We start from the raw sequence: 14268 nt of genomic DNA, 5'->3' as shown, positions 1-14268 counted from the left end.
CTTGAAAAACCAGCAACGTCAAGCGTTCCCCATATCGTCTGATAATTCTGACAGCACAAGAGTCAAGCTGCATCTCCACATCATAGAGTAGTAGTGCGAGACTGAAAGTAGGGGTTCTCTTTATTTGCATGGACATCATGGATTGCTTAATACTACACAGCTCCCCTCTCCACACACTCCTCCCGGCACACTGAATGTACTACCATCACGGCACAGAGAGGAACAAATGAAACCAGTCTTTAAAGAAAGAGTCAGTGTTTAATAAAGGACATAACATGTAAAAAGGAGAATGATTTACCAGCAGCCAATACAAAATGCAAGACAACACACATGTTCATCTCCATCTATTGCTTTATTAGGTTTGTAAACCATTCCATTCGAACAAGTGGAAAATCAAATGTCTGCACTCTTCTTGTGCATTGCATTACTGATCGCCTAACGTAGTGGTGGGACACCGCTCTCCGAAACACAAGCATGGCACATGGTGGATGCTAGAAAACTCTTTCAGAGTAGTCTACTCCGCTGATGTAAAATCTTGTCACCGTACAACTTAGCGGCAACTCGGATGAGACAAGACTAAGAAGGCGATAGACTACGAAGCCGAAATGCACTGGATGCAAAGAAGACCACCAAGTCCTTGCAGAAAATGGTAAGAAGGCCGAACATGCTTTAGAACATACACTCAGCACTTGCTAAGCAAATATGGGCCACAATACAAACTGTTCAGAGTGGGTTCATTATAAAACAAGAAATTACAACAAATAAGAGTAAAGAATTGTACAGCTTTATTTATATAGACTATTCAGGAAGTGAACACCACAAGTCTGGAATAATGTCAAGTACAGTGTCTTCATGTAATGCATGAGGACTTCCATCGGTTGGCCAACCAACCATTTCAACTGAAAGGTAAAATATTCTAAACAAAAGGACAACAAAAGTTACAGGATAGTGTGTCCACAGAATTTATTACTTCCGTACAGAAAACTAAATTAACAACATAGAGAATATAAAACTGAGTACATGCACATTTCTGGGACAAATCAAATACAACACATTCTAACATGCTGCGACTGGACATTTTCCATGAGGCAGAAATCTTCTCTATGTAGAATAACATAAAAGGTTTCCGAGGACAGAAGAGGGCCTATAGTAGCACCCATCGCGGTGCCTCCTGGCGGGATCTGAAAAATAAAATATTCCTTTTAGAAACTGTCCCAAGCATGGTGAGAGGACTATGTAATGATAGAAAAGACAATTATGTTCCTCCTATGACTCACAGGCCAGGTGTCGGGGTTTCTACAGGGGAGTTGCATAGCCAAACATTGCTGCAACTCCAATTGAAAAATGACACAAAGTATCTGAAAAGTGGCCAAAAACTTGGACAAGAGTTTACTGGCATATGTAGGGGTGAAACTGCTAATAACATCCACCAGGAGAGCTGTAAAAACAGTAATGGAGACTTTGGAACAGCCGGCGCCACCATAGACTGTAATAGGAATTACGGCTATAGCGGCGCTCTGTGAGTAAGTTGGGCGCCGTCAGAAGACTGAGCACAGATTACAATAAAAACACGGTAATTTGGCCGTCAGCAATAGCTGGCAGCCAAATTACATCTTTCCCCACTATTTACGGCGGCCTGGAGAGGGAATAGTAATTAACGCAACTGGGACTCGTGCAATTTTTCGGCTTTAGGCTGCGCCCAAATCTTCCAGCGGGTTATTATAGGTTTGCCAGCGACCCTGGTACCGGTTAATGGCTGAGATAAGCAGGGGACTACAGAGCTCTAACCTAGCAGCTACAATAGCTGGGGAATGCATGTTACTCACCTACAGCTACACAACTACTTAGATGTATTTGGTGCGGTTCAGAGCACGTTCCGCCAAGTGTCCACTCTTATCAGTAATCTTATCCCAGTCTGTCTGGCCAACAACAAATCCAATGGCCCTTTTCCGATCCGCATCTTTCTTTTCTTCTAGATCAGCCCAGCGGACCTGGAGACAAGAAGCAAAATAAAGAATGAGAAAACAGAGGACTAACACGGCTCTTATGTCATTTCAAGCAAACCTGTCACCGGAGTTGTGTATGAAACCTGAATAAGAAGCTAGAAGCAGCACTGAGAGACATCTGCACATATTTTACAAATAAAGCTACGCTCCCCAAGAGCCCGATTTCCAAATGAAGGAACAAATTGCCAAAGACGGCAGAGAAACCATGTCCTACAATGCAATGTGCGGTGGGGGCAGGGATTTGAGAAAATGCAAAATTCACACATGGTGATGTGCCTTCTCTAGTCCACAAGTCAGGGTAAGAACACCTCCGGTGTCAGGTCTGCTTCAACATATATGGCTGCTCCTGAACAGATAAGTGGATAAGAGTGGTTACCCGCTTCTTTCCTGGCTCAGACTCCCGCGTGTCATAATCATCTGGAAGCTGTAAGAAATCTTCCATGCCGTGGGCCAACTCATAGTCTCGCTTCCGCTTATTGCTCTTCAGTCCATCCAGCTTATCTGTGAAGACACAACGGTTGATGTTACACATCCTCCACCAAAACCCTCCCCTTCCAAAATCAGCCAATCACATCTCAACAAATACTGATTACAATAGCAAAACTGATTGTTACTTATTCCAGGTTTAAAGCCCCGTACACGCCAGATTAAACTTGGTCAAAGTGGCCAGTAACGACCACCTCTCCCGAGAATCCAGCATGTGTAAGGCAGCACCGACTGCTCAGCCAGTGATCTATCTTTGCAGATCATTTCGACTAAGTGAGGGCTGAGATCATTGATCTCCCCACTTACCCCGCCCACCACATGATGTCACTCCTGCGCAGCTCTACCCCCCTATAGAATGTGTCTGCACAACCTTAGCCCTGCAAGGTCTCCTGAGGGATCATTTTCAGAACCCGATCGGGTGACATTGATTGAGCACGTGTACAGGCCTAAGGATCTGCAGCGGTGATCACAGACCTTACATTGTGCACAGTGCCATATGGCAAGCAACTAAATGGGCAGCCTCCGCACCAATGAAAAGATTGATGCATCTATAGAAACCAATATTACCGACTCATCAGCGCTGCGATATCTACACGCAGCACCAGGAGGCAATGCAGAGTGAGTTATGAAAGCTACAGTGCCTAGGATGCTATCCATCACCCCCCCCCCCCAAACCTAGAGCTACAGGGGTTCCTGGAATATTATCCATCACACATCCGACCTCTCTTAGAGCTACAGTAGAGACATCTGTCACGACATAATGCACACTGGAAAGGATGTCAGGTTAAAGTGGACCTGAACTCATGCACAAGACAGAAGGAAGACAGAGAAATGCACCCTGTGTGTATTTAGAGTTTATCCTGTCCAATTCCGCCTCATTTGTGAAGAATCACAAGTGCAGTTTGAGTGTAACTTGATCTCTTAGCTGTGTCAGCTCAAGACTATCAGCTGCCTAAGCAGAGCAGCTAATTTGTAAACAGAATGTTAACCCTATGTCTGCTTCCATGCAGATGTATTGCACGATTTGTATCAGCTGTAGCAAAAATATTTTTCTTTAAAGGATATGTTGTTGCCTATCGTTTAGATCAGAGAAGTAGTTCTGAGTTCAAGTCCATTTTAACCACTTCACCCCAAAGCGTTTTTTACCCTAATAGACAAGAGCGATTTTCACCTTTCAGTATTCATCCCTTTCATTTGCCAATAGCTTAATCACTACTAATCACAATGAAATGATCTAGATCCTGTTTTTTTTACCACCAATTAGGCTTTTTGGGGTTGATATTTGTTTTCAGTAATTACTTTATTTTCTATGCATTTTAAAGTGAAAAACAAGGAAAAAATGAAAAAAAAAAAAAAACTATTTCTCCTATTTCATCCCCTATAGTTTTAATATAAACACTGCTACTGTACATAAAACCCACACGTTATCTGCCTATTTCTCCTGGTTATCGCAAGATTTTAATTACGTCCCTAGTACAAAGTATGGTGACAATATATTATTTGGAAATAGAGGAGTATTTTTTCTATGGAGTTTTTTTTCACTAATCTCACGTGATTGCTCGCGGGAACGCGTGTGCACGTGCGGGGAACGCGTGTGCACGTCCGGGGAACGCGTGTGCACGTCCGGGGAACGCGTGTGCACGTGCACAGCAGCAAAGTTTGACTTATAAAAATGTCCTGGAGCCGTTAAGAGGTTCTAGCAGGACGTTTTATAAGTCTGCTTGTCATTAAGTGGTTAATATGCCGCCAGACAAAAAACAGCCAGTTGCTTGTTTAGGTCAGGAAGTAATTTATGTCCCCTCACCCCTTCTTCCAACGCGCCCCCAGAACTCTTACGTCCTGCTATTAAAAAAAAAAAAAACTTATCAGAAGCACTTATGTTATACAATGAGAAGTGTGTAACAGCGAGCACATTTATTTTACAGGATTTCCTTTCTGTGCATGTCAGAACACAATACTGCAAGTATGATCCCACTGACTTATACCCCCCATGAGCGGTGGGTACATGGAAAGTCTATCTAATCAGTAAGAAGTCCTCAGGCAAGACTTCCTAACACTGCAGGGTGGCGCCTTGAGTGCACCCTTAGTGGCTGCAGCTCTTGAGCGCTTTGAGACCAACAGGAGAAAAGTGCTATACAAATGTTAGGATTATTAATGCTGTATACAAGAGCTGTGTAATTGTGAGTCTAGTGATGGCAAGGAGAGGATTGTGGAGGGTAGGAAGCAGTGAATTCCCTGGTCTCATCAGCTCTGCACAGTACTGCCACCATCGCAGAGCATTGTGGGTACTGATATTTAGGTCACCGGCAGGAAGCAGCTGATGATGCTTAGTGCACTTCCTGATGTAAATAACTTCAATCATAAGTGAAATAGGAACTTTGCAGAATATAAATGACCTTAATTTTTACAATATTTATGAATTAGTGTTTGGCGATTGTAAAATCTTTCTTCAATCCGATTTACAGTGTTAAAAACATTGTGTGACGTCACTTACTAGGAAACCACGTGAGGCGTGCATGTATGGAGAGGAGAATGCGCCCGGACAGGTAATGCATAGACTTTACACAGGGCACATGTTCATTAGGAGAGACAGCATCTGGGGTTTCGTTGCATTATTGCATGCCGCTACCGGTGCACACCCGATCTAGCAACATCTTCAAGCATGCGCGATTGAGAATGCAACCAATTTTCGTCCCGAAATTGGTCGCATTGTCGGTTGGAAACGCACTTGACGGCACGGATTTTCATCTAATTTGATTATATTAATGGAATTAGATGGTCGATCGGCCGCCAAGTCGCCTGAGGTATGGCCACCATAAAGGGGTTGTCCGGTACCTAAAAAAATAAAAAAAAGCCAACATTGACACTTACCTGGGGCTTCTATCGGCCCCCTGCTGCTGTAATGTCCTGCGCCGTCCTCTGATGCGCCGTTCCCCACTGTCGGCACTGAGCTAATTATTTGTCTAACTAGAGGTATAGAACTGCGGCTGCGCAGCCATGGCAACGCGTGCTCACTTCCGCGCGCGTCAGCAGGAGCTTACTAGTTTTCTTGTACTGCGCACGGGAGTGAGCACACGTGCAGCCGCAGTTCTATTCATCTAGTTTGACGAATAATTAGTCCAGTGCCGGCGGCGGGGAACGGCACATCGGAGGAGGACAGTGCGGGACATGACAGCTGCAGGGGGCCGATAGAAGCCCCAGGTAAGTGTCAGTGTTATCCTAAAGAGAATCTGTATTGTTAAAATCGCTCAAAAGTAAACATACCAGTGCGTTAGGGGACATCTATTACCCTCTGTCACAATTTCGCCGCTCCTCGCCGCATTAAAAGTGGTTAAAAACAGTTTTAAAAAGTTTGTTTGTAAACAAACAAAATGGCCACCAAAACAGGAAGTAGGTTGATGTACAGTATGTCCACACATAGAAAATACATCCATACACAAGCAGGCTGTATACAGCATTCCTTTTGAATCTCAAGAGATCATTTGTGTGTTTCTTTCCCCCTGCAGAATCTCATGCACTGAAGTTTCAGGCTGCTCTTTTCTTCCTGCAAACAGCTTTGCCCTTGTTTGTAATTCCTCAGTATGTGAAAGCCCAGCCAGCTCAGAGGACATTTATCCAGCTTGTAAAAGATAAGAGAGAAGAGAGAAGCTGCTCTAATCTAAATAATACACAGGAAGTGTGCATAGAGGGGGCTGGAAGGGGGAGTTCATAGCAGAACCACAACACTGAAGAACTTGGCAGCCTTCCAGACACAGGCCGACAAGTCTGACAGGGGAAAGATACATTGATTTATTACAGAGACTGTGATAGCAGAAAGTGCTGCAGTAAGCCAGAACACATTAGAATAGCTTTTGGAACTTGTAGGATGATAAAAAACAGGATGCAATTTTTGTTACAGAGTCTCTTTAAATTTTCCGGAGAACCCCTTTAAGAAATATTACATTAGTAGCAAAGAAAAAAAAATTGTTTTCCAGTACAGGAAATTCTTCAGTTATCAATGCAAAAGAGCTTTTTTTTTTTAGCTATTCAACCCACTGGTTGAATACAGTTATGTTTTCTGAAGCACTATCATTATTTTTGCTTTGTTTAATAGCTTAAAAGAGAGTGTGGTTTGAAAAGTGCAACTGTGAAAGAATCATGCAATGTTATTAACTAAGTTATATAACTGAAAATAAAAATACGAGACTCTTTTCTTTGCTACTAATACTCTATGTATTATCTGTACTACACATACAATTTATCTCAAAGTTTTCTTTCACTTCATGTTTGCCTAAACATTTTATTGGGATGTATGTACCCCTTTTGGAAGCCTGTGCTCACCAAATACATGGTAAAAATTATCTCAAACACCCCATCACAGATACTGTATATTTAGTAGTAGTAGTAATTGTTGATTTCTAAGAGTTAACTATGTATATAGTAATTTGGTGTTGTCGTTTATACAGGATTTATTTGATTATCAGTCGCTCTAAGATATACAGTATGTTCTATAAGTTACGGGATGTCACAGCAAACTGCACAGCGCCACTTATTTTTAATTCACAATCGATATGAAAAGATAATTCCTTTGAATCTAAAGACAGAGCAGAATCCTCTTATGGAAAGTTTACATGTACATGTCACAAGCTTTAAAGGGAAAGAAAAACTCTGCAGAAAACCCTATTTTTTTCAGCCAGAGCGACTCCACAAGGCAAGACACTCATACAGAGGGGGCCTTAACCACCTGACCACTACAGGTTGTGTTCACCTTACAGATCAGAGCAATTTTTAACTTTCAGCACTCCTCCCATTCATTTGTCACTAACTTTATCACTACTTATCACACCGAAACAATCTATATCTTGGTGGGTTTTTTTGCCATCAATTAGGCTTTCTTTGGATGGTACTTTTTGCTAAGAATTATTTTATTTTATTCTAAATGCATTTTAATAAGAATAAGAAAAAAAATGAAAACAAATGCATTATTTCTCAGTTTTCAGCCATTATAGTTTTAAAATAAAATAAGCTACAGTGGATAAAACCCACACATTTTATTTGCTCATTACTACAATGTTTACATTATGCCCCAGTGCAATGTATGGAGTCAATATTTTATTTGGAAATAAGCGTATTTTTTTCAGTTTTGTGTTTGTTCATACTATACCACTAATTACAAGCCCTTATTTGCAAACAGTAATATAACCTGATTACATACATATTAAAAAGTTGAGCCCCTAAGGAGTTTAGTTTTCATTAAATTTAATTAGTGTGTATTTAATGTTTATTTTTACTATTTGGCCACTAGATGTCACCCCCACCCCAACACACTTTATTCCTGTGTAGTGTGAACAGTATACAGAAAGTAACGTGTAGGTCTTTTACTTTCACTTTGTTATTGACCACCGGCATTCAACCAACGATGATAATTGATTACAGGCACTTTGATTGGCTTTGGGAACACCTGTTTCCATTCACTGATCAGTGCAGTAACAGGTGGCGAAAAGACCATGATGACAGTATGCGTGTGGCGATCACAGCAGAATACGTATATCTACGCCCCTGAGGCGAAGATGAAGTCTATAAGGGTGTAGCTATACTATCAGCAAACCAGAACTCCGGAGGGAGACACACCTGGACTCCAGAGGGTGAGGATGCATTCTCTCAGACTTCATGGAACCTCGCGGTTGAGGTTCCTGAAAGCTATGCTTTTGATACAGTTATAAAATGTCATATTTCGTCACAATTCAGGTGAAAAAAAAAAGTCACATCCACTGGAAATAATGACAGTGAAATTCTAGAGGAAAGAACGATTAAATATGTTTTATTCTGATATCATATGAGGAACCAGAGATATTTGAGTACAGTCTTCTGTAATGCCATACAGAAGAATAATCAAGTTTGAGGTTATTTGATAAAGAATCCGCAGATTATGAATCTGCTATCATATCCTTTGTAAGTCATCGGAGATATGATCTAATATTCATAACTATGTCATTTCTCTCTGGGTTGTCTGAGGATTCCACCTCAGCGAGCAAAATTACGTTCCTATCACAATGTATGGAGATATTTTATTTGGAAATTAGGGTGTAATTACAAGCCCTTATTTGCAAAAATAACAGTAATATACCCTTGTGACATACGTATATATATAAAAAAAAAGTATAGTCCCTAAGGTAACCATTTATGTATTTATTTTGTTAATGCTTTATTTTGGTAGCTATGGGAGAGTGGGGGAGGGAAGGGGTTAATTATAATGGGAAATGATGTCTTGATTTAAAAAAAAAAAAAATGTATATAGGTGTAATTTTACTATTTATCCACTATATGTCCCCCCACTTTATCTTCCTGTGTGTACTGTTAACATGCTAACAGTAAGTAATACGTGTATATGTTACTTTCGTTTTATCAATGACCACAACATCTCCTCGATGCCAGTGGTCATTGATCACAGGCATTTAGATCGGTGAATGGGAATGGTTTTCCCATTAACTGATCTGTGCACTAACGGGTGGCAGCAAGATCGCACACAGGAGTGAGCGTAGCGGCAATAGACTAATATCTACATCCCTGGGACTTCAGATGAAGTACTGTGGGTCGTAGATATACTGCATTCGGGGCAGTAACTAGTTAAGGCCCATAATCCAAAACACTGAAACAGCCAAAGTATTTTCTTCTTTTCTTTTAAACGACTGGCTACATTATATTAATTTTGTGAGCCAAAACATTTTTCTAGATTAATCCTGTAGTGCACTCGTGTTTACATTGTAAATAAATGATCTAAAGCAGCTAATCTGAATGTTCCTGAGTATATACAGAACCGAACCTTACTTCTGAAGAGACGTTACCATATAGAGATTATATTGCTGCAGAGAAGTAGGTTGTCTGAATAACACTTCTCTCACAGGATTTTAGTTCGGCATTAGCAGTTTATCTCACGGTCTTGCGATGTAGTGGGCATTCAGCAATAAGAATAATATTGAGTGATAATTATAACTTTGTATAAAACAGAGGCGCTCACAAACATTCTGGCTGGTAGAAAACTATAGATTACAATATGTATGGCATGTCTCTGGAATCTTATGAGTCAGAAGTTACGCATTGGGAGTAACACATGGAAACCAAACACTACAGCACCCTTATTTACTATTCATACATAAATCCCCTACCTCACCATACTTGTCCATTCTTACTCCTTCACGTTACTTACAGCGTTTAACATCTGCTATTTAGATTTCAGTTCAATAAATGTCATTTTAATCTTTAACACAAGAATTACATACTTAAATGTGATTTGTAAATTTCGAGTGGGGTCACATCAGCTTCCACAAGCAGGAAATTGGGGGGGGGGGGGGGGGGGTGGGGTGCAGGGAAAGCGGTGAGAGAGAGGGCTGTGAAGGAAGAGAGGCAAGAGGAGCACAGGAAGAGAGGAAAATGAAAGCTGCACAGGAAGAGAGGTGGGAGAAAGGACTGTGCAGAAAGAGGCAAGAGAGCGAGCTGTGCAGGAAGAGAGGTGAGAGAGCGAGCTGTGCAGGAAGAGAGGTGAAAGAGCGAGCTGTGCAGGAAGAGAGGTGAGAGAGCGAGCTGTGCAGGAAGAGAGGTGAGAGAGCGATGTGCAGAAAGAGGTGGTGAGAGAGAGAGCTGTGCAGGAAGAGATGCAGGTGTGCAGGAAGAGGAGGTAAGAGAGAGAAAGCTGTGCAGGAAGAGATGCATGTGTGCAGGAAGAGGAGGTAAGAGAGAGAGCTGTGCAGGAAGAGAGGTGAGAGAGAGCTGTGCAGGAAGAGATACAGGTGTGCAGGAAGAGAGGCGAGAGAGAGAGCTGTGCAGGAAGAGATGCAGGTGTGCAGAAAGAGAGGCGAGAGAGAGAGCTGTGCAGGAAGAGATGCAGGTGTGCAGAAAGAGAGGCGAGAGAGAGAGAGCTGTGCAGGAAGAGATGCAGGTGTGCAGGAAGAGATGCAGGTGTGCAGGAAGAGATGTGAGAGAGCTGTGCAAGAAGAGGCGAGAGAGAGCTGTGCAAGAAGAGATGCAGGTGTGCAGGAAGAGGAGGTAAGAGAGAGAGCTGTGCAGGAAGAGATGCAGGTGTGCAGGAAGAGAGGTGAGAGAGAGAGCTGTGCAGGAAGAGGAGGTAAGAGAGAGAGCTGTGCAGGAAGAGATGCAGGTGTGCAGGAAGAGGAGGTAAGAGAGAGAGCTGTGCAGGAAGAGAGGCGAGAGAGAGAGAGCTGTGCAGGAAGAGATGCAGGTGTGCAGGAAGAGGTGCAGGAATAGATGCAGGTGTGCAGGAAGAGATGTGAGAGAGCTGTGCAAGAAGAGGCGAGAGAGAGCTGTGCAGGAAGAGAGGCGAGAGAGAGAGCTGTGCAGGAAGAGATGCAGGTGTGCAGGAAGAGATGCAGGTGTGCAGGAAGAGAGGCGAGAGAGAGAGAGCTGTGCAGGAAGAGAGGTGAGGGAGAGAGAGCTGTGCAGGAAGAGAGGTGAGGGAGAGCTGTGCAGGAAGAGATGCAGGTGTGCAGGAAGAGGCGAGAGAGAGAGAGAGAGCTGTGCAGGAAGAGATGCAGGTGTGCAGGAAGAGAGGCGAGAGAGAGAGAGAGCTGTGCAGGAAGAGATGCAGGTGTGCAAGAAGAGAGGCGAGAGAGAGAGCTGTGCAGGAAGAGATGCAGGTGTGCAGGAGGAGAGGCGAGAGAGAGAGCTGTGCAGGAAGATAGGCGAGAGAGAGCTGTGCAGGAAGAGATGCAGGTGTGCAGGAAGAGAGATGAGAGAAGGTTGATGTGTAGATAGTAGTAGAGATAGAGAGGGGTGCAGAGCAGACAGTGGAAGGTAGAAACAAGAAGAGAGAGAGATAATAAACAGGAGAAGCAGTTCAGGTAATGGCAGGTGATGTGAGAAGGTGAAGAACATGTATGTACAGACTATGGATGCTATTATATTGGTTTACAGTGACAAGACATCACACATATAGGAAGGCAAGTGTAGGTGATAGAATACACAATACAGGGATGGATGCCGCCCCCACCACCACCCATCTTATGCCCCACATTCTGGAATACATGGATACAAATAGTTGATGTTCTTCATACTCGCTAAGATCCTCCAGCAATAGTTTCAACCATGAATATACCGTTGTGTGTGTGTGTATATATGTATGATTGTATGTATGTATGTATGTATGTATGTATGTATGTATGTATGTATGTATGTATGAATGAATGAATGTATGTATATATGCACACTCAGATAGCAGGTGTATGTATATTGGTGTACTTGTGAATAGTGTGAGGCAATCAAAGAAAAAGTGAAAATTCACCAACATCACAGCACCGTATACTTAAATTCCCCTAAGAAACCCCAGTATTACATTATACAGCATGTAACCCAAAGTACCCCAGTATAATATTATGCAATGCACCCCAATACACCATCAATACCCCAACATTACACAGTGCTTCCCAATAACCAACAAGCACCCCCGTAATATATTACACAAAGTGCCAATTTCCTACTGATACCAGAGTACTGTATTACATGACACAGAACATCATGTACCCCAATACCCCCAAGTATTACATCACAAAGAGTGCTGTGTACAGATACTCTGCAAGTCCACCAGTGCTTCCTGTGTGCCGGCACGTATGTGGCAATGTATAGTTAAACAATGATAACAGTTGCTTCATAGCAGTGGGTGGTTAAATGAACCCCTATTTTGAACTTTTGAATACAGTATAGATTTTTTCCTATAGACTTTCTTGCATAGCCTGTCATACCAACATTATTTCCACCTTATATCTTTTTAACCCTCTCTGGCAATACCTGCACTTGCTCCTCCTACAACTTATATGGGCTGTCTCTGCCAATCCCTCCACTGGCTCCTCCCAGCAGCCAATAACTGTCACGCTGCCAAATGTCTTCACTGGCTGCCCCGACAACTCACCTGCTGCCCCCTCTTTGCCAATCCCTCCATTGGCTCTTTCCACAACTTGCACATGGTCACTCTGTGCAGACACCTCCACTAAGTCCACCCAAAACTCTGACCCTCCATCTGAAACCTATTCTCCATCCGAAAGGTCTTGTAATGTCCTCCTCACTCATAAGCCCTTTACATGTTTAGCTCTCTCCCTCACACTAGCAGACACATGCACTAGTTGTCATCACACACTTAACGGAGTGGACACAACCAAAAAAAAAATAATAATAATAAATAAAAATAAAAAAAAAATCACAGTACTTCAACCCCACACTCCACATCACCAGGGAGTCCACCAAATACCACCCACAGCCACCAAGGGTGCAAAATCCAAATTCCAAACAGAAGATGGAGTCTCAACAACTTGCATGATGTACCACCCCACTTATAGAAGAACAATATTTCAGTCCAAGGACGTTTGTCAAATGCACACATTGTGCTTCTGTGTATATGGTACATAAAGAAAGTTACTGAAATCCAGGTTGAGATCCAGTCTTCTGCTTAAAGTGGTTCGAAGATGGAAAACCAACTATAACAAGTAACTTGTCTATACATCTTTTCTAAAGTTTAGATATTATTGATTCCTGTGATACAATGAGGGCAGCCATGTTCTGTTTGTCACATTACACACAGGCAAGCTGATCTGCATCTCCAGCCCGTAGCCTGTGAAAACTTCACTCCCCTCTCCTCCTCCCCTCTGCCATCTCTGGCTAGTAACCTCCTCCTCCTGCCCAGATTGAGCTCCCATAAGCCCTTGCTACTAAGGCTCAAAGTGCCAAGGCACTCTGGAGAAGCTGTGGGCGAGGCTTGTTTAGTTTATAGGGAATTAGAGTATTAGAACAAAACAAAAAAAGTATTTGGCTTGAGAAATGACTTATAAACTATATGAAAGGAACAAGTTTATGCAAGGAGTAAAAGTTTATCTCGGATCCACTTTAAATGCCACCAAAAGTGCACACATGCACTGCAAGTTAGAGTTAATCTCTAAGTTAGCCCAATATAGCAAACACTCTCCACAGAAATAAACCTATTTCTTCAAAATATTATTCCTAACCAGAGTGGACCACAAAGCCACAATACCAGGCCATCCAAAAGATTCTCTTTTTTTATTTTACTATTTAATTCATATTTCAACTGGTTTAATTTAATATGTATAGGATTGTGAGTGTGACTATGCTTAGCTTTGCAATTCCTAATGTTATAGTCCTCTTCCACTGTGTGCGGTAGTTCATTCACTAAACGCCGCCTATTAATACGTCAGCGCGCATATTATGAGTCATCGCTGGTAGCTGGAGTGTAATTTGAGTTGCCATGGCAATGGGGAGAGTGCAGCTATTCATCTTCGTCGGATGTGCACCGAAATATATGCATTGAGCGCCGTCTGTTATGAAACGTTAGCCGGGCAATTTACAGCGGTGGTTTACATCTCTGACCTCGGCATTAACCTCCCTGGCAGTAAGCCCGACACAGTGTCAGGCTAGCCGCCACAGGGGATCACATGGCCCCGTGAGGATTTTTTTTAAAATAAAAATTGCGCTATATTCTTCAGCTAGCACTTTGCTAGCTAATCATGTCCCCCAAGTGCCTCCGGTCCCCACCGATCGCCCCGATCACCGCCGTAATACGTACCCCGCAGGGATCCCGCGATGGCGCAGCCTTTAGCTCCAGGCTTCGCTATGGGGAGGATTGGGACTGCGCATGACGTCGATGACGTCACGTCCGATCGTCGACATAGTGACGAGTGAAGCTGGATCGTTAAGCTGCGGCTCTCACGGGATCGCGGATGGGTAAATATTGCCGGCGGCGATCGGGTAGGGGTGGGGGGGGAATCAGAGCGGTGCCGGG

General features: G+C 42.9%; 1 protein-coding gene across 2 annotated transcripts in view; it reads right to left on the bottom strand.

Annotated features, from left to right (window-relative positions):
- Nucleotides 1–762: 762 nt before the first annotated feature.
- Nucleotides 763–14268, bottom strand: part of YLPM1 (YLP motif containing 1) — an 81527-nt gene continuing 68021 nt past the window's right edge. For both annotated transcript variants that reach the window (XM_068254533.1, XM_068254534.1), the window contains exons 19-21: nt 2383–2507; nt 1827–1991; nt 763–1181 (exon numbers count right to left, since the gene is read on the bottom strand). In XM_068254533.1, the coding sequence (XP_068110634.1) occupies nt 1845–1991; nt 2383–2507 (272 nt within the window). In that variant the 3' untranslated portion in view covers nt 763–1181; nt 1827–1844. The remainder of the gene's footprint in view (nt 1182–1826; nt 1992–2382; nt 2508–14268) is intronic.

The sequence above is a fragment of the Hyperolius riggenbachi genome, chromosome 9 (assembly GCF_040937935.1).
Source record: "Hyperolius riggenbachi isolate aHypRig1 chromosome 9, aHypRig1.pri, whole genome shotgun sequence".
In the NCBI taxonomy this organism is placed as follows: domain Eukaryota; kingdom Metazoa; phylum Chordata; class Amphibia; order Anura; family Hyperoliidae; genus Hyperolius; species Hyperolius riggenbachi.
The sequence above is the reverse complement of the archived record's forward strand: the minus strand, read 5'-3'. Positions and strand labels throughout refer to the sequence as shown.